Raw genomic sequence first — 25,245 nt, forward strand, 5'->3', positions numbered from 1 at the left:
CTGTAACTCCCAACAGTGTGGAACGCTCCTGCTCACACAGCCCTTTCTACTTTTCATCCTCACCAGAACCTCAGATGATGGCAGCACAGGTGGTAAGTTACCCCACTTTACAAATGAGAAGCTAGCAGTGAGCCTAAGATCCAGAGCTAGGAAACTGGGGAGCCTGGGGCCCAGAACTTGGGGCCTCCTTCTGCAGGCCTCTCCCCACCCCACTCTAGCCTCTGTGATTGGGTTCCTGTCCTGAGATGGGTGTTTATCCCTCTGAGCATGACTGGAGAGAGGGCTCCTCATTTGCTGCAGGCTTTGTGGCCACCAGAGGCCAACCAGAACATTCATGGTGGGAATGTTTACACCACAGTGATCAGCAAACACTACAAATCAAGGCTGTTCCCTACCACCAGCACCAGAGAACTGGTTGTTCAATATTTATTTACCATTACACCATTTCCCTGGTTGAGGGCAGTCTGAGGCTCAAAAGGTGACTGTGGGGTCTTGATGAAGACCTTTCAGCTTTGCCAAAGATCTGGAATTCCTTCTGCATAAGGAGTTAGAGTTCTTTTACCACTGGACCAATTAGTCGAGTGATTCAGAACATGTGACTCACTCCTCTTGTGTGTTAACCTACTTGTCAGGTTGATGTGCAGCCAAAAGAACACAAGAGGGCTCAGTCTTGAATTCCAGAGATGCAGGGGTGGCAGCATCCCTGGGGGTCACCACACCCATTCGCAGCCCAGGCAGGTGCTCAGGCGCACGTGCGATTCCACACCAATGAACAGAAGCTGAGGGCTAAAAGGATTTAGGTCGGTGGGAAAAGGCCTTCCAGGCAGGGGAAGGGCAGTTTGGGCAGGAGTCAGAGTTCACGAGGTCATTTCCTAAAAGGATGCTCAGCTTTGTACTCTCCCCAGCCAGACACTCGGGCCCTTCTGCACAGACGCGGAAGACCTGTGAGAGCACGCTGGCTCCACATCCTGCGTCCCTGAAATCCCGGGTTCTGGTCCCAGACCTGCTGCTAGGCCGCTGGGTGACTTAGGGCAAGTAACCCCACACACACCTGCCCCCAGTGGCCCTCAGGTTTCTCATCTTCAAAATGAAGGGTTAGCCTCTCATTTCCCTGCCATTCAATGGTCTGAATCAAGGAGAGTGGATGTTTCCTTCCTAGTTACACTCATGCACTGCTTCTACAGGGGATGTTGTTTATCTCTTCCTCGCTAGTCTGCAAAATGCCTTTCAGATTCTGAGCAAATTTGGAGAAAGTAACTCTCCTCCAGCCGGTCAGCTCCCCTCTGCTCTGAGCTGAGGGTAGCTTGGCTCTAGACCAGCGAGCAGCTGGTGGGGACAGAGGAACCCGGGAGAAGGAGGGAGCCACCTCCAGTTTAACCCCTTTCTCATCAGCTCACTGTGATGGCAGCATCTCTCTAGGCTCCCCATGATGGAGGCTGGGGTCAGCCACAGCTGCCCACCGACTCCTCTGGGCTCTTTAGCAAGGCCTTAGGGTCACGGGCCAGTGAAGGCCAGCACTGAGTTGGGGGGCAGTGGGGAATGGTCGACTACCCCTGGATTAGCAAAGCTCTTTGAAGGAAGAAGAGGCTGCTGTGGTGGAAAGCTTTGGCCCTCCCTCCTTGCGGGGGCTCCCTTGATTTCTTCTCCCTGGAACTTGGCCAGGCGGAGTCTCAGGCTTGCCCTGTCAGCCCGTCCAGAGCCCTCCTCCAGTCAGAAGGGAAGGACCAGGTCGCTGATGATCTGACCCTGGTCTGGCTGGCGCCAGGGAGCTGGGGTTGAGGCCTCTCTCTATTCTAAAGGGCAAGGGTCAGTTTCTCCCAGGGCGTCTCAGGACACCTTTCATTTGCGGACTGGCCAGCGGCCAAGGTTTAAAGATGTTGGTTTTAAGGTTTGAAGAAGTCTGGGCTCCATTTACTAGTGAGGCATTTACAGACTTCCTGGGGTTTGGGGGTGGGGGGCAGGGGCAGAGCCTGAGCACTTGAGCGGGAGGCTGCTGTGAAAGCCCTTTCCTGGCGGTGTTTACCCCAGTACAGAATGAGGAAAAGGAGACCTACCAGTCTTTGGGGACCAAGACGAGAGGAATGGGTAGTTGTGGGTTGAGTTTATGGATTATAGACACTTCCCCAAAGCCAAAGCTTTGAGATACATGCAGCGATGAGTGGATCAAAGCAAACATGATCTGCTTTGCTTTCAAAACGTAAACTCAATCTCACCACTTCTTGCCATCTCCACTGCTGTCGCCAGGGTCTAAGCCACCAGCATCCTTCTGTCCGGGACCAGCACAACCTCCTCCCCAGGGCCCCCACTTTCATCCCTCTGCAGACCAGTGTCTACTCAGCAACTCGAATGATCTTTTAAAAATATTAACCAGACCTTTCCACTTGAATGTGTAAACGCTCCTGTGACTTCCTCTCATACTTGGAATAGAAACCCAAACTCCTTCCTGCTACTTAGAAAGACTCCATGGGACCTGACCCTGCCTGCAGTCTGACCTCATCAGGGACCACTCTTCCTTTCATTGGCTCTGCTCTAGACTGAATGACCTCTCCTACCTCGAGAACTGCTCACCTGCTGCTCCCTCAGCATGGGACACCTACCCGCCCCCATCTTCACGCCTTCCCCAATCAGTCATTCACAGTGACCGCCCCCCACCTCTGCCATTCCCCTCATATCATCAGCACCTAGTATAATTGACTCCAAAGCGCTTATGAGTCTCTGAAATGCTCATTTGTCAGCCCTCACTAGAATGTAAGCTTCATGTAAGACCAGGGAGCCTGAGGGTCCAGGGACAGTGAGTGAGTGGTACATAGTAGGTGCTCAATAAAATATTCTTTGAAAGAATGAGTGAACAAACAAATGAATGAGCTGCTCAGGGACCTTCTGAAAAAAAATAACACAACTGTTTATGCACAGCACTGCCAGGGCTGCAGGCTGGAAAAGAAGGCAGAGTGGGTGGGGAGGAGGGAGGAATGGTTGGGGAAGGTGAGAGAGCTCCTCTAATTCCGTGCTGTGGGGTCACACAGGGCAGAGTCACGAGGTGCTACCCTCGGCCTGGGCTTCCTTCCAGGCCTGGCGCACCTTGATCTTCACTTTGAAAGGATCGATCTGTAAGACTAAACCGGGGTTGCCCTCCAGAGAGGGTAGCTTCCCATCATCCGGGATCTCCAGGTCGAACCTCTGCAGCAACCAGGTCATGAAGAGGAAGAGCTCCTGGCGGGCTAGCATCTCACCTATGCAGGAGCGGGGTCCTGCTCCGAAGGGCAAGTAGCTTAACGATGGCGAGATGAGCTTGGTCCCCGTGGGGTCCAAGAAGCGCTCTGTGGACATGGGGAGGTGTCAGTCAGGGCCCAGGGCAGGAGTAAGCAGAGGAGGGGGGGCAACATGGTCCTGCCCAGGGGACCCCACCCTGAGAAGATGGACCACCTTACTTGAGGGAGGGGGGCCCAGTCTGAGGAGAGATACAGCCCTGCTCTCTGGTAGTCCTTAATCACACAGAGGAGATGGAATATTCGGGACAGATGGAGAGAAGGCGTATTAACAGATGCAAACGCCACCATCCTAGGGGAGAGGGGGCTGACTTCATGGGAGACATCTGCCTAGAGGGCTTCTTAGAGGAGGAGATTTGCGGTTGGTGAAGGAGAAGGTGGGAACCCAGCTGTGAAGAATCTGGCTAAGTCTAGCGTAGGATGGGGGTGTCAACAGGTCCACGTAGTTGGAGTCAGGAGTTTGCTAGTGGCAAGCTCAGCAGAGGGGAAGTGGTGCTGGAAAGGTGGGCACAGAGGTGGCTGTGTGGCCAGGGAGCAGGACAGAACAGGGACTCACCGGGCATGAACAGGTCGGGCCGGTGCCACTCCTTCTCACTGTGATGCAGTGCCCACAAATTGACCACAACATCTGTGCCCTTGTCAATGGTAAGGTCACCAATGCTGCCCCAGGGAGGGAGAGGAAAAGAGGGTCTGGAATATTGCCCTTCCCCACCTGCTCAGCCCCAAGCCTCCTGTGGTCCCCCACTTTGGGGAGAAGAGCCCTTTACTCCCTCATGTCCACTCCCTCATCTTTTCCTCAGCTTCTACCAGGTGGACTATGAATCCAGCCCTCTCCTCCTGACAAGCACTTATGTATCAAGTGGGCCCTGTCAGGGCCCACGGGTATGCATGTTGAGCTGGTGCCTGTGAGTATGTATGTGTGTTGCGGCTATTGGATTGGCTAGGAGCATCCCACACCACATGTCTCCACGTGGCAGCAGGCAGCTTCTGAGGGAGGTCAGGTAGATCTGTGGATTAGTCAGTGGGTGTCAGTGGGTGGTAGACACATTGGTCAATAGGGTCATGGGTAGGATGAGTGGTAGTCAGTGGTTGACTGTAGCCAGCTGGGGGTGTGGGGTGATGGAGGAGGGACCAGGTGGGCTGGATGTTACTGGGAGGGAAGGCACACCTGGAGTCAACGATAGCCTTGTGGGGGATGAGCGTGGGGGACACAGGCCGGATTCGAAGCACCTCTCGGATGGTGGCCTCCAGCAAGACAAGGCGGTTCCGGTCACTGATAGTTGGTGTGCGATTGAAACCTATATTCTGGTCGACATCATCCTGGATCCTCTTCTTCAACTGAGGGCCAGAACAGGGTGGATGTTACCAGGGTGTTTAAGCCCAGGAGAAGCAAGGGCTTAGAAGAATCCTGCTGTCACATCTAGAAGAACTGGCCCAGACCCTTCCCAGTGGTGGCTCTGCGAGCCCAGGCTTTGTTTCCAGAAGACGGGGCAGCTCCACCCAAGGGCCAGAGCCAACCACTGCTTGGGTAAGGGGTGCGGCAGCCCATTCATCCCGCAAAGAAGTCCTGAGGGTATAGTCTCTTCCTCCCTCTCTGGAGCAGAGGTGAGTCTGGCTGGGGTCAAGAGTGGTTGGGAAGGCTGGGGTAGGGAGAAGCTCACTGGAGGATAATGTAGCAGGAAGGCCACAATCCACTTTATCACAGAGGTGGTGGTTTCCACGCCGGCCCCGAAGATGTCCCCTATGGTGGTGAGCATGTGTCTGTCTGAAAGCAGCTTTGAATCCTGGTCTGGTCCAGCATTGTTATTGTCTGCGTTCATCTTGGCTTGGATCAGTATGTCCAGCAAGTTAGTGATGGAGTCACTGGTGAAGTTCTCCTGGTTGGGTGAGATTGGGAGAGTGATGAGGAAGGAACCCCATCTGCAACCCCTGCCATACTCTCACCCCAGACTGTAGATGCAAAGGCTTCTCCCACTTGGAAGTGAGGGAGTGGAGTGAGGCTAGTCAGGACCCATGAGCTTGTGGAAGTAGGAGGAAGCACTAGGCCCTCTTTAAATTTGGGGGGTAGACAAGTCCCTTCTAGGATCCTCTTCAATTCCTCACTTCTCCACGCCTATTCATTAGTTGAGTCAGTTTTTATTGAGCACTTACTATATGCCAGGCTCTCTGCTAGGTGCAGGAGATCCTACAGTGTCCAAAATGGACCCAACCCTGCTCTCATGATGCTTTCCACCTAACTCATCATCTCTTCTGCTCCATCACCTACCTTACTTTTTTCAAGGATTTTACTCAGCAATTCGTTTCGCATTCGAACACAACTCTTTATCTTTTCCAGGGCTTTGCTGGGGAAAATCTGCAAAGTAGAAATGTCAAATCCTATCTTTCTGACTCTGGAGAGTTCCCACTCTAACCCCAAACTTCAGCCAGAATGGAAGGCAGGATACGGACCCAGAATGGGACCATCAGTGACAACTAGGACAATTCCAAACAAGGGAGAAAGGAGTCACCTCCACATCCCCTTCCCCATTCAATCAAACATCCAGCACTGATTGAGGGTTTACCCAGTAGGAAGATAGACTTGAGTCTCAAGCCTTGGTTAAGTTCCTTAACTTCTTGAAGCCTGTATTCTCAACTATATGGGGATAATAAAACCCACTTCCAAGGGAAATGCATGATTAATGCTTGTGGAGTGCTGGTACTGGCACATGGCAATTGGTGAATAAACGAGAGCCATTATCATGAGTATTCAAATGCATAATTTAAAAGCTAAACCGATTTCTGTAGAGGAGCAGCAAGGTTTTAAGAGTCAGAGGAGGTAGAGGTCACTGTGGCTGAGGTGGTCAGAAAAAAAAGGTGGGTCTGGAGCTGACCCTGAAAGAGGAAAGAAGAACTGGGGGTGCTGTCAGGGTCTGCTGAGATCTGACAGTGGGGCCCGGCCTCATCCTCACCTTAAACCCAGGGAATATGTCTGACAAAATCTCCTTGCCCTGAGCCTCCAGGATGCCATCATTGAACTTGTATATGGCTTTCAGGGCAGGATCCTCATTCTTGAAGGAGAAGCTGAAGCAGATAAAGCTGATTATGTTGGTCACCGCCAGAGAGAGATGCTCCGACAAATTTATGGACTCTCCATGCCGGGTGGCCAGGGAGTCGCAGAGTAAACTGACTTCCCGATTAACTGAGGGGAGAGAGGGGCATGAGGGTGGGGAATTGAGCCGCCCCTCACCCCCTCTCTACCAGTTCCATCTTAGTCAAGGACAGAGAGCGGACAGATGTCCAGTAGATGGCAGCGGTAGCCAAGAAAATGCTAGATGGAATCATCCAGAACCCTCTCCCCTCCCAAACCTCTTCTCCCTCCAGCAGCCCAGGGCTGGCTGGGCACTCACTGATCTTCTCTAGCTTCAGGTTGCCATCCTTGAACAAGGCAAAGGCGTTCTGTGCCAACTTCCGATGCAGCTGCCAGACGGCACCATGGTCGGCGAAGGCAATGCCCTTTTGGTTGTCTGACAGGATGTCTAGAGTCAACTTTGGAAAGCAGGAAAGGACATAGGAATCAGACACCATCCACCGGTCCTAGCCCTGGGGAAGAAGGCAGGTACCTGCCGTTCTGCCTCCGTGTGGGACCTCCCTGCTCCACTCCGTCATGACTGTAAGGCCTTGGTAGGACAGAACCTATGGCCTCACACTCCCAACTCCATCAGAGAGACGGAGCGAGGAGAAAAAGAACACTGAATTAGAATGCAGCGGTCCTGGGGTTCAGGTCAGTGACAGGTGACCTCTGAGCCTCTTTTTCTCACCAGTTTCTGACCAGGGGAAGGCAGCTGTGGATGGGATGAACTCTCTAAATTGTGCCTGTCCCGGGAACAGGAGCAGAGACTGAGGACAGCCCAAACCCCTGCCTTTCCCTGGGCCCTCTGGGGGCGGAGGCTGCTAAAGGCACAGCAGCTCAGCCGCCCTTAGTTTACCCTTCCATTGCCAGGCTGTGTGCCCACCCCAGGGCCGCATCTGGAGAGTGCAGATTTCTTGTCCACCCAGTCTGGACTTGGGCCAAGCTGCCTCTTCTCAGAGGCACCCCCCAAACCATAAAGCTCCCAAACCTCCCCTCTTCTATCCCCTGACCTGCAAACCCCATCTGACTAGCCTCCTCCTTCCTCTTTGCTCTGGAGAGAAGAGCTCAGCAGAGTTGGAAGGGGGATAGTTGGCCCGCAGACCTGGCTGACTGGTCCAAGGTAAAAAGAGTCAACCCTTGGTCTGATCAAAGATGAGCAGCCAGGGGGCCTTTCCCGGGATGTTCAAGGGAGTTCTCAGCAGCCGGGTGCTGCAGTGGGGGGCTGGCAGTGTTGCTGGATGGTTAACTCCCACTCCCCTCTGCCCCCCAGGAGCAAAACAGAAAGCTCAATAGGCTGGCTGATCAGCATCCTCCCTCAAAGTGCTCCCATGGGTCAGTCCCCTGCGGCTGGAGCAGCTGGAGAAAGCTCCAGGAATACAGCAATTGCAGCCCTCCAAGAGCCAGGGTTTTTCTCCCTCACAACTTTCCACGGAGGACAGCAATCACTCCCCCCCTTTTCCATGTGAAGAACAGCATTCATCAAGGCTGTTTATTGAGCACTTCCTGCACTGGGCACTGGGCTAAGTGCTTTATATGCACTCTCTCAGTTCATTATGGAAGTCTAAGCTCAGAGAGATCATCATCCAGTTCACGGGCAAGATGACTGTTTTAAGGGCTCCCTGACACCCTCAAACCACCACGCCCAGCCCACCCCACCTCCTGGGAAGCCCAGAAAATGAAATCTTCCTTTAATTCTTCCTGCCTAGTTTAGAGGCTGGATGGGGTCCAAGGGGTCACTTCCCACCCACAGCCCCGGCAGTCTGTTTTTGGAAGAATCACAGGTTGTTGGAGATGGAAGTGTCATTCCAGGCATGGCCTTGCCTGGAGAACTGAACATCCCCAGGGAGTGGTGAGAGAAGAGGGATGATAGATACTGCTTACCACTTTGGACCGCCCGGAGAATTCCTTGCCCTTCTTGAGAAGCACCTCCCTGGCCAGCTGGTAGTGGCCAATCATCACAGTAGTCTTGGAACCCAGACGAAAGGAATAGATGGGGCCATATTTTTCCTGCAGCTTGAAGAAGTTCACGTGCTGGTGGCCACGTCTGGGGAGGAACGGCAGGCTGCCCACCAGGGGCAGGGATGGGAGGCTCTTGGGGTACTTGGCACCAGAGCCCGTGGTCTTGGGCCAAAATAAATAGGCGAGGGTGAGCAGCAAGAGAGCCAAGAGCACCCACATGGTGGCCGGGTGGCGGCAGGCAGGACAAACAACTGTGGAGTGGCGTCAGCCACTTTAGAGTGCAAGGAGGCCTTTTTAAGGGCTGCCCTGATCTTCACCTTGACTTTATGTTATTGCTCGCCTTGTGGAAGTTTATCCTGGAGCACAGCCAGGCCCGATCCCTCTCCTAGAATGGGGAGAGGAGTGGAGGCCTTCTTCAAGAGCTGGCTCGACTCCAGGGCAAACCCCTAGGGGAGGGGCTAGGTAAGGGGTGGACAGCCGGTCCCTCTCCCTCGCTCCCTGTCCATCAGTGTCTCCAGAGTGCGCCAGAAGCAAATGATATCTAGGTCAGGAGTCAAGGCTTGGGATTTTCCATGCTGTAAAATCACAATCAATGCATAGCTGATACTGTCAGGACTGTTATAACCAGCAGGGATTGTCAAAGCTATTCTATTCAATCTTATCATTTAACAGCTGGGGAAAGTGAGGCCTTGGAAGATCAGGCTTGTATAAGGTCACACAGATGGTGATGACAAGAATCCAGCCCTCCTGGCTCCCGGTTGGCTGCTTTTTCTAGGGGAAGTAAAACTCTTGGATTGAGAGCATGGGCCCTAGAGTCAGAAAGGTTTGGGCTCAAATTCTAGCTTGACCACTTTCTAGCTATACGACTTAAAAAAAAAAAAGTTTTATTATGTTAAAATATACATAACATAAAATTTACCATTTTAAGTGTACAATTTAGTAGCACTGAATATACTCACAATGTTGTACAGCCATCACCACTATCTACTTCTAAAACTGTTTTCATCACCCCAAGCAGAAGGTGTACCAATGGAGCAATAACTCGCCTTCTCCCCCCACCTCAGCCCCTGGTAACCTCTAATCTAACTTGTCTCTATGAATTATGCCTAGTGCACATAAGTGGAATCATATAACGTTTGGTCTTTTGTGACTGGCTTATTTCACTTAGCATAATGTGTTCGAGGTTCATGTGCTTTGTAGCATATATCAGAACTTCATTCTTTTTTATGACTGAATAATATTCTATTATATGGATATACCACATTTTGTTGGTCCGTTAGTCATGGACACTTTGGTTGTTTCCACCTTTGGCTACTGTGAATAATGCTGCTATGGACATGGGTGTACAACAGGGGTCCTCAACCCCCTGTTAGGAACCGGGCCACACAGCAGGAGGTGAGTGGCGGGCGAGTGAGCAAAGCTTCATCTGCCGCTCCCCATCGCTCCCCATCGCTCACATTACTGCCTGACCCATCCCCCCACCACCCCGCCGTCTGTGGAAAAATTGTCTCCCACGAAAGCAGTTCCTGCTGCCAAAAAGGTTGGGGACCGCTGGTGTACAAGTATCTGTTTGGGTCCCTGTTTTCAATTTTTGGGGGTATATACCTAGGAGTGGAATTGCTGGGTCATATAGTAATTTTGTGGTTACTTAGCTGTTCAAAGTTTCAGTTTCCTCCTCTATAATGGGGATAAGAGTGGAATGTACTTCTTTTTTTTTTTTTTTTTGTGGTACACGGGCCTCTCACTGTTTTGGCCTCTCGTGTTGCGGAGCACAGGCTCCGGACTCGCAGGCTCAGCGGCCATGGCTCACAGGGCCAGCCGCTCTGCGGCATGTGGGATCTTCCCAGACTGGGGCACGAACCCGTGTCCCCTGCATCGGCAGGTGGACTCTCAACCACTGCGCCACCAGAGAAACCCTGGAATATACTTCTTAAGGCTGTTGTGACTCAGTGAGATAATGCATGTAAAAGTGCTCCCTGGCACGGAGTAAGTACTCATTCAATATTTACTCTTAACATTGTGATACCAAAATGGCCTTCCTACTTTTTCTGAACTCTTATTAGTGGATCTTCCTAACAGACAAAATCCTCATTTTCTGCTGCAAACCTTCAGTGGCTGTTAGTATTTATCAATGATTTGATAATACCAGGTAAGGTCACAGTCCCAAGACAGTGTCAGTCATCACCAGCGTGACTCCTGGTGTCAGTCATTGTAGAGGAGGTGGGTCCTCAGGCAGGCAACCAGGACTCACTGAGTGAGACTCACGAAGGTGAGAGATGGAATTTCTGCCCTTCTTGGGGGGCGATCTGCCAATGTCTGTACTTTGAGGAGAATGGACTGGTGTGAGGGCTGCTGGGATTAGGCAGGAAGACAGCAGGGCAGGGACCTCATGATGAAGATGAATATGTTTTGGCCTCTCGTGTTGCGGAGCACAGGCTCCGGACTCGCAGGCTCAGCGGCCATGGCTCACAGGGCCAGCCGCTCTGCGGCATGTGGGATCTTCCCAGACTGGGGCACGAACCCGTGTCCCCTGCATCGGCAGGTGGACTCTCAACCACTGCGCCACCAGAGAAACCCTGGAATATACTTCTTAAGGCTGTTGTGACTCAGTGAGATAATGCATGTAAAAGTGCTCCCTGGCACGGAGTAAGTACTCATTCAATATTTACTCTTAACATTGTGATACCAAAATGGCCTTCCTACTTTTTCTGAACTCTTATTAGTGGATCTTCCTAACAGACAAAATCCTCATTTTCTGCTGCAAACCTTCAGTGGCTGTTAGTATTTATCAATGATTTGATAATACCAGGTAAGGTCACAGTCCCAAGACAGTGTCAGTCATCACCAGCGTGACTCCTGGTGTCAGTCATTGTAGAGGAGGTGGGTCCTCAGGCAGGCAACCAGGACTCACTGAGTGAGACTCACGAAGGTGAGAGATGGAATTTCTGCCCTTCTTGGGGGGCGATCTGCCAATGTCTGTACTTTGAGGAGAATGGACTGGTGTGAGGGCTGCTGGGATTAGGCAGGAAGACAGCAGGGCAGGGACCTCATGATGAAGATGAATCCTCAAGGCCTTGTAAACCAGACTTCGTCCACTACTTCAACAGTTCAAATGTTGTTCAGACTTTTAGGCCCATTTGCGGTCAGAGGTATGAGCTGGGGTAGTCTTCATGAAAGAAAGGGGATTTGAGCTAAGCCTTGAAGGAGAGTTGGGACTATTTATTAGGCAGCGGCATGGGGTGGGAGGAGGAGGGGCAAGGCTGGAAGGGAGAGCAGCAGAGTCAAATATGTGGAGGCCAGAAGGGGCACGATGTGTGTGGGATGGTGATGGTCCTGACTACAGACGTGAAGGGGGTGTACTGTGGGGCGTCCCTGAGAAGTAAGATCTGACAGGTACATTGAATCAGGCTCTGGAGCCCTGAATTGGAAAGCTAGGGAGGGTGGGGAGCTATTGAAAGTTCTGCGGCAGGGAAGTGACAGGTACAGTGGTATTTGAGGAGGGTGAATCTGGCATCAGTGCTGGGGTAGACTGGATGAGATCTTGTGTAAAGTTTGACAGCTGGGTGAGAAGTGGGGAGGCCTGTGATCCAGGCTGGGCCCTAAGTGGGGTCAACCAGCTGGTAGAGAAATACGAATGAGTACTTTCTGTTCCTAAAGTGAATGCCAAGGTGATTCTCTGACATTTCACCCCCAATCACAAACAAGAAACAGGAATTTTAAAAAGTGGTTGCTTCACATCCTTATCACTATATTAGAGAAGTTATACATGATAATTGCAAAAAATCTGGAGAATGCAGATAGCTAAAACTAAAAATTTGAAACATATTTTTTAACCTACATGAGGCCATATTGCAGTTTTTGGCATGGATATTTTTCTATGTTATTAAAATACTTTTCTACAACATTATTATTATTTATTTTATTTTATTTTATATTTTTTGTGGTACGTGGGCCTCTTACTGTTGCGGCGCACAGGCTCCGGACGTGCAGGCTCAGCAGCCATGGCTCACGGGCCCAGCCGCTCCGCGGCATGTGGGATCTTCCCGGACCGGGGCACGAACCTGTGTCCCCTGCATCGGCAGGCGGACTCTCAACCACTGCGCCACCAGGGGAGCCCTACAACATTATTTTTAATGGCTTCATATTATTTCATTGTCATAGGTTATTTCATATGTAGAGGATAGGTTAGCTGACCCTGTATTGTGTTCTTTCTGTTTTTGTCTTTGTCGTTGATATAAACAACACTAAGGAATAGCCTTGTGGTGAAAGCTTTGTGCATAACTGTTAAATTTTCTTAGGACAGAATCCTAAAAGTGGAGCTGTTGGTCAAAGGCTTTGTATACATATTTTAAAGATTTCTGACAAATACTGAATTAATTATGAGATGCATTATATTGGTAGATTTCTTGGTATCCCACCATTCCTAGAATAATACTAACTTATCCAGAGTGTCTTCTTTAAATACAGAATTGGATTCTCTTTGCAATTTACTTAGGATTTTCTTTCTTTTGCATCTTTAGTCATATGAAAAAATGGGTTGAAGTTTTCTTATTTATGCCTTGTTAAGTTTTGGTATTATGATTTTGTTAGTTATGTAAAGTTATTGGAGAAACTTTCCATCTTTTTCTATGTCCTAAGCCAGATTAAATAGCATGGGAATTATCTATTCTTTGAAGCACTAAAGAAAGGTGACCATGAGAAGTGTCAGGTCCTTTGGAGAGAGAATTCTCTAACGTAATTTTCCGGTTTCTTCAATAATTATTAGTCTCCTCAACTCTTCTGAGTCTTCCTGAGTCCGTTTTGGCAATTAATATTTCTTAAAATTTTACGTTTTCTATTTTTTTCTTGACTTGTCAGAAGTTTTATTAATCTTTTCAGTGAATCTCCCCTTGGGTTTATTCATCCAGTCTTTGATTGTTGTGGTTTTATTTCATTCTCAGTATTGATAAACGATCATTGCAAAACATCTTGTATAACTTTATACTAGAATTCGGGCTGAAAGCTTGTATGAATTCCACTTCCCCTGCATCCCTGTTTTCCTTGTTCCTTGTCAAAACATAAGACCCATTATCTACTAGAGCTGAACCTATGACCTGGGAACTCTATTCTTAGGTGTATAACCAACAGAATGTGTACATATGTTCACCAAAAGGCATGTGCAAGAGTACTTACAACAGCACTATTTGTAACAGTCCCAAACCCAGATATTTATGGATTGCAGAATGGATAAATTGTCATACATCATACAGTGGGATATGATACAGACATGAGAACGAATGAACTGCAACTCCATGCACCAACATGGATGAACCACCCAAACGTAATATTGAGTAAAGAAACCGGACTTATAAGAATGCATCATTATGATTTTATTTATATAAAATTCAAAAACAGATCAAACTAGTCTATGGTTATAGAAGTCAGGATATCGGTTACCCTTGCGGGATGGTTAGTGACTGAAAGAGGACTCAGGGCGGGGATTCTGAGGAGCAGGTGATGTTCTGCTTCTTGATCTGGTTTTTGGTAACATAGGGAAGTTCACTTTCAGTGGGAAACCAATAATTTGCATGTATATTATACTTCGGTAAAAAGTTTACTTTAAAAACAACGTTGTAAATCAACTATACCCCAATATAAAATAAAAATTAAAAAATATAAAATATACGTGAAGAAAAAAATTTACTTTAAAAAGTTGGGGGGACTCCCCTGCTGGTCCAGGGGGTAAGACTCTGCACTCCCAGTGCGGAGTTCAATCCCTGGTCGAACCCTCGTGGCGGAACTAGATCCCGCATGCATGCCGCAACTAAGAGTCTGCATGCTGCAGCTAAGAAGTCCACATGCTGCCACTAAAAAACATGCTGTAACAAAGATCTCACGTGCTGCAACTAAGACCCGGCACAGCCAAAATAAATAAATAAATAAATAATTTTAAAAATTAAAAATGTTGGGTGTCCGTGGAGTTTGTGACCTACCTGAGATTGCATGCAACATTTGCATGTATGTATAAATATATTTTTTTCTGGAGAGAGGATCCATAGCTTGCATCAGCTTCTCACAACAGTGACTTCACCGTTGACTCAAGGTTCCCTGTATCCCACTTATTCCCATCCCCATCTTTCTTTGTTATTCTTCTGCTCCACGCATCCAATTGCTTTTCTCCTTCTCTCCAAAACCTTTCCCCTGACCCCTCTGGTATTCTCTGTTTCTAGAACAAGCATACTTCCTTTTTTTAACAAATAGATGCTAGTTTAAAATTGATTTATTTGGCTGAGCTGGGTCTTAGTTGTGGCATGAGGGATCTTCATTGCAGCATGCGGGATCTTTAGTTGCAGCGTGTGCACTCTTAGTTGCAGCATGTAGGATCTAGTACTCTGACCAGGGATCGAACCCAGGCCCCCTGCACTGGGAGCGCAGAGTCTTAGCCACTGGACCACCAGGGAAGTCCAAGCATACTTCCTTATTTTCCTTATCTGGCTATAGAATGTTCTCTCTACTTCCTGCCTTACCTAAACTGGACTCTTCTTCGGACAGCATTTCCCCCATTTGTCCTTTTGTTTTCTTCCAATTTTATTGAGATATAATTGACATACAGTACTGTATAAGTTTAAGGTGTACCGGTTTGGCTTCATATGTCATGAAATTATTATCACAATAAGTTTCGTGAACATCCATCACCTCATGTAGATACAAATTAAAGAAATAGAAAAAAAATGTTTTCCTTGTGATGAGAACTCTTAGGATTTACTCTCTTAACAACTTTCTTTTTTTAAACAACTTTTATATATAACTTACAGCAGTGTTAATTATATGTGTCATGTTGTACATTACATCCTAATATTGGGTTGGCCAAAAAGTTCGTTTGGATTTTTCCGTAACAGCTTACAGAAAAACCTGAATGAAATTTTTTGGCCAACCCAATATTTATTTATTTATGTATTTATTTATTTATATTTATTTTTGGCTGCATTGGGTCTTCGTTGCTGTGCACAGGCTTTCTCTAGTTGCGGCGAGGGGGGGCTACTCTTCGATGCAGTGCGCGGGCTTCTCATTGCGGTGGCTTCTCTTGTTGCAGAGCACAGGCTCTAGCGCACGGGCTTCAGTAGTTGTGGCACGAGGGCTCAGTAGTTGTGGCTTGCAGGCTCTAGAGCGCAGACTCAGTAGCTGTGGCACTCGGGCTTAGCGGCTCTGCAGCATGTGGGATCTTCCCGGACCAGGGATTGAACCCATGTCCCCTGCACTGACAGGCGGATTCTTTTTTTTTTTGGTCTATAAGTCCTCATCAAGCACTATTTTTTACTTTTGGCTACGTTGGGTCTTCATTGCTGTGCGCGGGCCTTCTCTAATTGCAGTGAGCATGGGCTACTCTTTGGTGAGGTGCGCGGGCTTCTCATTGCGGTGGCTTCTCTTGTTGCGGAGCACAGGCTCTAGGCACCCGGGCTTCAGTAGTTGTGGCACACGGGCCCAGTAGTTATGCCTCGTGCGCTCTAGAGCGCAGGCTCAGTAGTGGCGCACGGGCTTAGTTTCTCCTTGGCGTCAGGTGGATTCTTAACCACCAGGAAAGTCCACAACCCAATATTTATTTATCTTATAACTGGAACTTGTACTTTTTAACTACCTTCATCTAATTCCCCCTCCTTCTACCCTTTCCTCTGGTGACCTCAAATTTGATCTCTTTTTCTATGAGTTTGTTTGTTTTGAAGTATAATTGATCTACAACACTATGTTAGTTCCTGTTACACAATATAGTGATTGGATATTTCTAGACATTTCAAAATGATCACGGTAAGTCTAATTATGGTAAGCCTATCACCATACAAAGATATTACATAATTATTGCCTAAATTCCCCCCACTGTACATTTCATACCTGTGACTCATGTATTTTGCAGCTGGAAGTTTATACCTCTTAATCTCCCCCATCTATTTCTTTCCTCCTCCTATCTCCCTCCCCTCTGGCAACCACCTGTTTGTTCTCTGTATCTATGACTGTTTCTGTTTTGTTATGTTTGTTCATTTGTTTCATTTTTTAGGCACATGTATAAGTGGTGTAGTACCATATTTGTCTTTCTCTGTCTGATTACTTCCCTTGGCATAATACCCACTTGGTCCATCCATTTTGTTGCAAATGGCAAGATTTTATCCTTTTTCATGGCTTAGTAGTATTCCTTATATATACATACCACATCTTCTTTGTCCATTCATCTATTGATGGGCACTTAGGTTGCTTCCATATCTTGGCTATTGTAAATAATGCTGCAATGAACATAGGGGTGCATATATCTTTTCTAATTAGTGCTTTTGTTTTCTTCAGATAAATTCCCAGGAGTGAAATTGCATATGATAGTTCTATATTTAATTTTTTGAGGAACCTCCATACTGTTTTCCATAGTGGCTGCACCAGTTTACATTCCCACTAACAGTTCACAAGGGTTTCCTTTTCTCCACTAAATTTGTTATTTGTTGTCTTCTTGATAACAGCCATTCTAACAGGTGTGAGTTGATACCTCTGCTGTCCTTTTGAATGAAGACACCTGATGTCCTTGTAAGGCAATGGAATCGACATTCTCTTCATTCCCCACAGCCTCCAGACTACCACTCCTCCACCTTTGAATTCTTGCTCCTTTGCAGTTTCTTTTTTTTTTTAATGAATGTAAAATATTTATTCATTTCTTTTGGTACAAACTAGTGTTTATTAAAAAAAGATTTAGGAATTTATACTCACAGGACATGTTATAGTTAACATCCAAAGACAAAAAATATTTCTTGACAATTTATTATATGCTTAGTACTAAAAAGCTCCTAAATCAGTGTTGGCATTACAAGATTAGAGAGTTGTTTTTGGCTCATGATTATTATAGAAAAACACTGAGGAAAATTTCAATCATTACAATTGGTAAAGGTATAATTTTACATTTCATGAAGGATAGTAGTCATATTTGGCAATAGCCTCATTTATAAATTGAAGTATACTCACTTCGAGATTGTATTTTGATGCTGTTTCTTTTCACTTCTTGCAAATAACCAACAAGGCAAAAACTGCTTCCAATTGACAGTCCAAACAAAGGAGGAATCATGGCTAACCGTCTGGTTGCTAATATTTGTTAAAGGCAAATTACAAACTTCGGAGTATGGTTCAACATCACCAAAAGGAGTAAAGTTGCTCCCTCTGACCACCTTATTCCATGAAAAAAGTGTACTTTGACTTCTAAAATGGATTTCAAAAATTCAGTAGAAAGATTTAACAACTATCAACATTTCCAGCACTGATTTTTCTAATGCCCAGAAACCTCCACTTAGCAGTTGTAAGACTAACTTGAAAAACTGAATATACAAATGTAAATTATTGCCATTAGCTAGTAGGAATCATCACTTGATTCTTAATCCTGTTTATATTTAATTATAAACATAAGACTGATTTTTAGAATAAAAAGAATGAAGAACATCTCCATCACGTGTCTTTGTTCCCAATAATCCCTTTCAGATAGATCTGTGAAGTAATACAGAGTACAGTGTCGACATACCTTTCATTTCAAAGGCCAAAAAAAATAGGGCTTATTAAGTAGTGAGATCATTTCTATTAGGCTTTATATTAGTATCAATTAATGAATTAATCAGTCAAACGAGTATCAGTTGATTTAATCTTGCCCAAATGAATGGGTCTCTGGGGTGGTGTCATAATGGTAGTGTCCACCTTCTCCATGATGACTAAAACAATGAGTGTGCTCCAACCGCAAATCAAACCCTGGGTCTCTGGAGATAAAAACTGGCAGGCAAACCAAAGGAGCCTTCATCTCATAAAAACGTAACCATTTATTCACGTCTTCATCAGAGTTCAATGGGCAGGAAGAAAATTCTGCCGGCATAATATATGAGTCTTCACTTTTCCCTTCTGAATCACGGAAGTACCTCCCATTCCTACGGGCTTATCTCCATAATGTTTTGTTTTTTTTTTTTTTTTTTCAAGTTAACATGAGCAAAGTAACTTCCATTCACAGGAGGTTTGTGTTCACTTTCTGTTTGAACAACTGGCATAAACTCAGAATTGAATCCAAGAGTCGGAAACGGGCCTGCTCCTGCTCCAAGAACAAAAGCTCCAGGAAGCTGGATTTCTTTTGTGATTTTATTTAGATCATAAACTTTTTTTTTTTATTTATAAGAGGCAATAAGCAAGGCACACCTCCTACTTCTGCAATTCTGGTTTTCCCACAGATACCTTTTATGGGAAAGGTAAATGGCTCCTTGGTCAAATTAGGACAATCAACTACAGAGACCTGGACATCAGCAAAGTTATCCGTTAGCCCCTTCCGCAGAACTCCAACAAGCTCCTCTAGACTTGGCACATGAAAAGAATACTCAGCACAAGACATCTTCTTTCTCGAGTGCACAGGTGATGAGGTGTGCAAGCAGAGAGAGTTAAATAAAATCGCTCTTTTGCAGTTTCTAACCTCTGTTATTGCAATTCCTTACTGACCTCATGTTGCTCATTTTCATTGAAGATTCATTTTAAGATTTTGGGCACGAAGCTTACAACTTTCCTCTCTTCTTGCCGTCATCGTGCATGACGTTATAGTCCTTGGGGGATGATCATCCAACATCCCAGCCTTGCAGTTCCTTCACCTCAAATCCAAAGATTGTCACCCTTACTTCCATTTCAATTACTCCTGTAATTGAATTACACCCTTAATGGACTCTGAGACCATTAAGTTGTATCTCTCTTAATTTCCACTTTATCACTTCCTTTCCCTCCACCTTAAAGATAAAGAATTGGTACTCCTCGTTCTAATCAATCTAACAATTTGGCAAAATAATAACTTTATTGAGCATTTGCTATGTATAACATGTACTATTTTATTTAATCCTTATTAAGGTAGGTGCTATTATTATCAACATCTCCATTTTACAGATGAGGAAACAGACAAAAGGACTTGCCCAAGGCTGTAAAACTAGTCAGCAATGAAGCTGGAATTAAAGCAATCTAGAGCTCTTAGCCCTTAACTGCAATGCTATTCTGCTTCTCATGATATAGATTGAAATTTTCTGTGTACATACCTTTTGAACCAGTTATTCCAGTTCTAAGAATTTATTCTGCAGATGTCTCACAGTTCAGTGTGAGACAAAAACAAATCATTTCTTCAATGTTTACAGTTGCTAGCAGTATATCTCCCATCAATAGGAGACTGGAATAAAATGCAGTTCGAAAAAGGAGGAAACACTTTATATGCTTATTATAGAAATATTTCCCAAATATATTGTTAGGTTTAAAAAAAACAAAAATAAGAATGGTGTGTATTGAATGCCCCCATTTGTGTAAAAAAAGGAGAATGTATGTATTTTTTTTTTGCTCGTATTGCTCGTATATGCATAAAGTATCTCTGGAAGGACACACAAGAAGCTCATGAGGAACTTCCCAGGTGGCACAATGGTTAAGAATCCGCCTGCCAACACAGGGGACACAGGTTCCAATCCCTGGTCGGGGAAGATCCCACATGCCACGGAGCAACTAAGCCCGTGCGCCACAGCTACTGAGCCTGCGCTCTAGAGCCCAAGAGCCACAACTGCTGAAGCCCGTGTGCCTACAGCCCGTGCTCTGCAACAAGAGAAGCCACCGCAGTGAGAAGCCCGCGCACCGCAGTGAAGAGTAGCCCCCAGTCGCCGCAACTAGAGAAAGCCTGCGTGCAGCAACGAAGGGTAAGTTGGGATGAAGTGAGAGAGTGGCATGGACATATATATACTACCAAATGTAAAATAGATAGCTAGTGTGAAGCAGCCGCACAGCACAGGGAGATCAGCTCGGTGCTTTGTGACCACCTAGAGGGGTGGGATATAGGGAGGGTGGGAGGGAGACGCAAGAGGGAGGAGATATGGGGGTATATGTATACGTATAGTTGATTCACTTTGTTATATAGCAGAAACTAACACAACATTGCAAAGCAATTATACTCCAATAAATATGTTGAAAAAACCCCCAATGCAGCCATAAATAAATAAATAAATTCATTAAAAAAAAAAAAAACACTCATGAATTTTGTTGTTAATGGAAAGAACTAAGAAGCTGCCGCTAGGGTGGTGGTGGTGGGAAGAGGTTTTTGGATCTTTTAAAGCATTTAATCATGTGAATGCATTACGCATTTCAAAGTTGAGTTAAACTCTAAAAAAAAAAAGAAAAAAGGAAGAGAAGACTAGAAATAGAAACTGTATTAATGACCGTGTTAATTTATTTTTTAAAAAATCGAGGCCTCCACCTACACTCTCGACACTGTTTCCTCAGACCTCTCACAGATACTTGTTTCATTCATCATTTTCCTCCTGCATCTTCAACTCACCCTCTCTGTTGGCTTCTTCTCCTCAGCTGACAAATACGCTCAAGACTTTTATCCCATACAAAATTTTAAAATCCTCCACTGATGCTGTGTTCCCTGTTCCCTTCTAATTTTCCTTTAATTTCTCTCCTTCCATGTTCAGACTTCTTGGTAGAATAATATGATGAACACTTGTGTCTCTATCTTATTCCACATTCCTTGTACACTCATTGTAGTTTGACCTCTGACCCCACCACACTAAGAAATCCATTGGATGTCTTTCAGACCTTCTTTTATTTATTTATTTATTTATTTATTTATTACTGAGATATAGTTGATATTATATTAGTTTCAGTCTTATAACGTGATACAAATTTTTTAAAGGTTATACTCCGTTTACAGTTATTATAGAATATTGGCTATATTCTCTGTGCTGTACAACATATCCTTGTAGCCTCTTTTATACGTAGTAGCTTGTACTTCTTAATCTCTTACCCCTATCTTGCCCCTCCCTGCTTCCCTCTCCACACTGGTAACCACTAGTTTGTTTTCTTTTTTTGTGTGTGTGGTATGCGGGCCTCTCACTGTTGTGGCCTCTCCTGTTGCGGAGCACAGGCTCCGGACACGCAGGCTCAGCAGCCATGGCTTATGGGCCCAGCCGCTCCGTGGCATGTGGGATCTTCCTGGACCGGGGCACGAACCCGTGTCCCCTGCATCGGCAGGTGGACTCTCAACCACTGCGCCACCAGGGAAGCCCCAATAGTTTGTTTTCTATACCTGCGAATCTGTTTCTTTTTTGTTATATTCACTAGTTTGTTTTATTTTTTAGATTCCACATATAAGTGATATCATACAGCATTTGTTTTTCTCTGTCTGACTTATTTCATTTAGCATAATACCCTCCAAGTCCATCCATGTTGCTGCAAATGGCAAAATTTTCATTCTTTTTTTTGTTCTTTTTTTTGGCTTAATAGTATTCCATTGTGTGTGTGTGTATTCATCCGTTGATGGGCACATGGGTTGCTTCCATATCTTGACTATTGTAAATAATGCTGCTGTGAACATTGGGGTGCATGTACCTTTTTGAATTAGTGTTTTCCTTTTTTTTTCAGATATATACCCAGGATTGGAATTGCTGTGTCATATGGTAGTTCTATTTTTAGTTGTTTTTTTTTTTTGGCTGCTTTGGGTTTTCATTGCTGCATGCAGGCTTTCTTTAGTTGCGGTGAGTGGGGGCTAGTCTTCCTTGCGGTACACGGGCTTCTCATTGCGGTGGCTTCTCTTGTTGTGGAGCACGGGCTCTAGGCGCATGGGCTTCAGTAGTTGCAGCACGTGGCCTCAGTAGTTGTGGCGCATGGGCTTAGTTGCTCCATGGCATGTGGGATCTTCCCAGACCAGGGCTCGAACCCGTGTCCCCTGCATTGGCAGGCAGATTCTTAACCACTGTGCCACCAGGGAAGTCCCTATTTTTAGTTTTTTGAGAGAAACCTCCATACTCTTTTTCACAGTGACTGCACCAATTTACATTCCCACCAACAGTGCACAAGGGTTCCCTTTTATCCACATCCTTGCCAACATTTGTTATTTGTGATCTTTTTGGTGATACCCATTCTGACAGGTGTGAGGTGATATCTCATTGTGGTTTTAATTTTCAGTTCCCTGATGGTTAACAGTGTTGAGCATCTTTTCATGTGCCAGTTGGCCATCTTTATGTCTTCTTTGGAAAAAATGTCTATTCAGGTCTTCTGCCCAATTTTTAATTGGGTTGTTTGTTTTTTTGATGTTGAGTTGTATGAGCTGTTTATATATTTCGGATATTAATGCCTTATTGGTCATATCATTTGCAAATATTTTCTCCCATTCAGTAGGCTGTCTTTCTGTTTTGTTGATCGTTTCCTTGGCTGTGCAAAAGCTTTTAAGTTTAATTAAGCCCCATTTGTTTATTTTTGCTTTTGTTTCCTTTGCCTTAGGAGACAGATCCAAAAAAATATTGCTACTGAAAGAGTGTTCAGCCTATGTTTTCTTCTAGGAATTTTATGGTTTCCAGTCTTACATTTAGGTATTTAATCCATTTTGAGTTTTTTTTAATATGGTATTAGAAAATGCTCTAATTTCGTCCTTTTACATGTAACTGCTTTCGTCCTTTTACCTGTAGCTGCTTTTTTAAGGATTTTTTCATCTTCTTTAAACCCTCTCATATGAAATATCACATAGCTCTGGATTCTTGGTAATTCTTTTGTTCCTCTTCTTGTTCCCTCTGTCCTCTCATGGATGTCAAGGTTCCCTAGTCGCCTGTCCTTGGCCCTTCTCCATCTACATTCTCCCTGGATGATTTCACCGTTCTCAAGGTTTAATCTATCACCGATTCAATCTTTTTTTATGGTCATTTTTTTACTAATGTTCAACATTTAACAAATAGATATTGTTCTTGACCCTCATAGAGTTTAGAAATGGATGGCTCCTGTACTAGAGATGTCAATCATTGCCTCCTATACTCACGTGACTTCACCCACAGTTTGTGCCTTTGTGTCTTGTGACTCTGACTGGAATAGCAGCATACGGCCGAAGGGGAATCAGTTCTCAGACTGAGGTAAGCTAATGACATTCTTTTTGAGAACTTGACCCTGCACCATCATGAACCACGTGGGCAGTGGTTCCAGACGCTGATTTAACAGCCCTAGTCACAATGTGGTCTGGCTGTACATTTTACTTTTCATCCTTCGATATCTATGATACCTCTATCATCTGATTGTTGAAAAATCTTAGTTTATTGAAACATTTACATTTTAATTAACTTGTAAAAAATAAAGCTACCGTTTCAAAATTAAAACAAAAATCCCCCCAAACTGTAGTCTATCTATATCCACAGGGTATTGGTTCCAAGACCCCCATGGATACCAAAATTTGTGGATGCTCAAGTCCCTTATATAAAATGGCATAGCATTTGCCACTATCAAAAATCCCTCTTAGGAAAAAAAAAAAAAATCCCTCTTAGGGACTCCCCTGGCGGTCCAGTGGTTAAGACTTCACCTTCCAGTGCAGGGGGTGCAGGTTCAATTCCTGGTCAGGGAGCTAAGATCCCACGTGCCTCGAGGCCAAAAAATCAAACCATAAAGCAGAAGCAATATTGTAACAAATTCAATAAAGACTTTAAAAATGGTCCACATTAAAAAAAAAAATCCCTCCTAGAGTGCACATACCTGGTGAGGATGTTTATGACCCCCATTTTCTAGATCAGGGAACTGAAGCTTAGAGAGGTTAATTAGAACTGTTCAAAGTAGATTCCACGGCTGGAAAAAGAGTGCCAAGGTTCAAATCCAGGGCCTGTGCTATTAACTACTGTGATTATGACGTGGCAGGCAAGAGAATCAGGGTCGGGCAAGGAATCACACTCCCAGTCACAAGTATGTAGACAGTGCACAGCTCAACCTCCCAGCCTTCCCCCGACACATACTCCTCCCTCCCAGTCGTTAGCACCCAAACAGAAAGGCAGAAGGGAATTCGAGCTGCTCCTCATAAAGGATGCCCCCAACCGAGGTGGGTACCAGAGCACAGTCTTTGGCAGGTATGTTTACTTTGGAAGAAGAATGCCAAGGGACACGATTCCTGCCCTCAGAAAGCTTAGTCTAGTTTATACGCAAAGATCATGTCCTCAAATTGTCTGCAAATATGTGGTGTGCTCAGGGATTGTAATACATGTGCACATACACATCACTGTGTGTAGTAGATGTAATAGTCATGTAAATGCACGTGTATATGGAGAGCACTGTAGATTCTCTAGAAAAAAAGTCCTAGTAGTGCCACTCTACTTATTAATAAGGTAATACCTCATAGAGCTGAGCTAAATGTACTTTCATCCTAGCTATGAGAAAAAAAAAATGTTTACTAAGTGTGAGTACAGCCTAGACTTTAAGGATTATTGGTTAAACTATTAAGGAATCTTTCAAAGTAGGCTCAAGCACTTAGAAGTATCCATTTACATGCAAAACCAAGGCTCAGGTAATTGCAGATTCCTTAAGGAGCATGCTAGGAACACGTGATTTAAGTTATATATATATGTAAATAAATAATAAATAAATATAAACACACACACACAAACGATAATATAACATTCCTTCAAAAATACTGTATTTAAGATTTTAAGCTAATTTAAACTGGAATTCCCTCTACTTCCTGAAATATTCCAAGCTAGTATGGCTTTATTACACATAAAGAAATAAAGTAATGAAAATTCTAAGAGCTAAGCAAACCAGTTATGAAAAGGTGAGAGATCAGTGTAATGAAGAAAATTAGTTGTCACAGCTCAAATTCTAAGATCATATACTGCAATTTAAAATGGAAGTGAGGAAGTAATCCAAAATAAATAATAAAAACAAATATCCATTTAAATCAATGTCTTATTTTCTTCCATTAATTATTTCCATCCTGTTTTAGCTAGAAGGATTTCATGAGGGAGACAAAGTGAAGAAAAGGGAAACACTCTTTAAAAATTATAAATTTCCTAGGACCACAGTAGAAAATATAAAAATTGGATCTGTAGGGGTTTAGAACAAGCCTCCCCCAAATGGGCTACTTTTGCATGAGGCTCATTTTGAACTAAAGGCAATCGAGAC

The 25,245-nt window shown here is 45.1% G+C and overlaps 1 protein-coding gene and 1 pseudogene across 1 annotated transcript; both read right to left on the minus strand.

Annotated features, from left to right (window-relative positions):
* Positions 1-2,876: 2,876 nt before the first annotated feature.
* On the minus strand, positions 2,877-8,737 carry CYP17A1 (cytochrome P450 family 17 subfamily A member 1). Its single transcript, XM_024734975.1, has 8 exons — positions 8,257-8,737; positions 6,653-6,791; positions 6,215-6,444; positions 5,533-5,619; positions 4,928-5,143; positions 4,435-4,604; positions 3,823-3,926; positions 2,877-3,317 (listed from the first exon to the last, which is right to left on the minus strand). The coding sequence occupies exons 1-8, from the start codon at positions 8,551-8,553 to the stop codon at positions 3,031-3,033; spliced, it is 1,530 nt and encodes a 509-aa protein (XP_024590743.1). The 5' UTR covers positions 8,554-8,737; the 3' UTR covers positions 2,877-3,030.
* A 9,184-nt stretch (positions 8,738-17,921) lies between these two features.
* Positions 17,922-18,700, minus strand: LOC112393051 (ester hydrolase C11orf54 homolog pseudogene; annotated as a pseudogene).
* Positions 18,701-25,245: the final 6,545 nt, after the last annotated feature.

The sequence above is a fragment of the Neophocaena asiaeorientalis genome, unplaced genomic scaffold (genome assembly GCF_003031525.2).
Source record: "Neophocaena asiaeorientalis asiaeorientalis breed wild unplaced genomic scaffold, Neophocaena_asiaeorientalis_V1.1 scaffold240, whole genome shotgun sequence".
Lineage (NCBI taxonomy): Eukaryota > Metazoa > Chordata > Mammalia > Artiodactyla > Phocoenidae > Neophocaena > Neophocaena asiaeorientalis.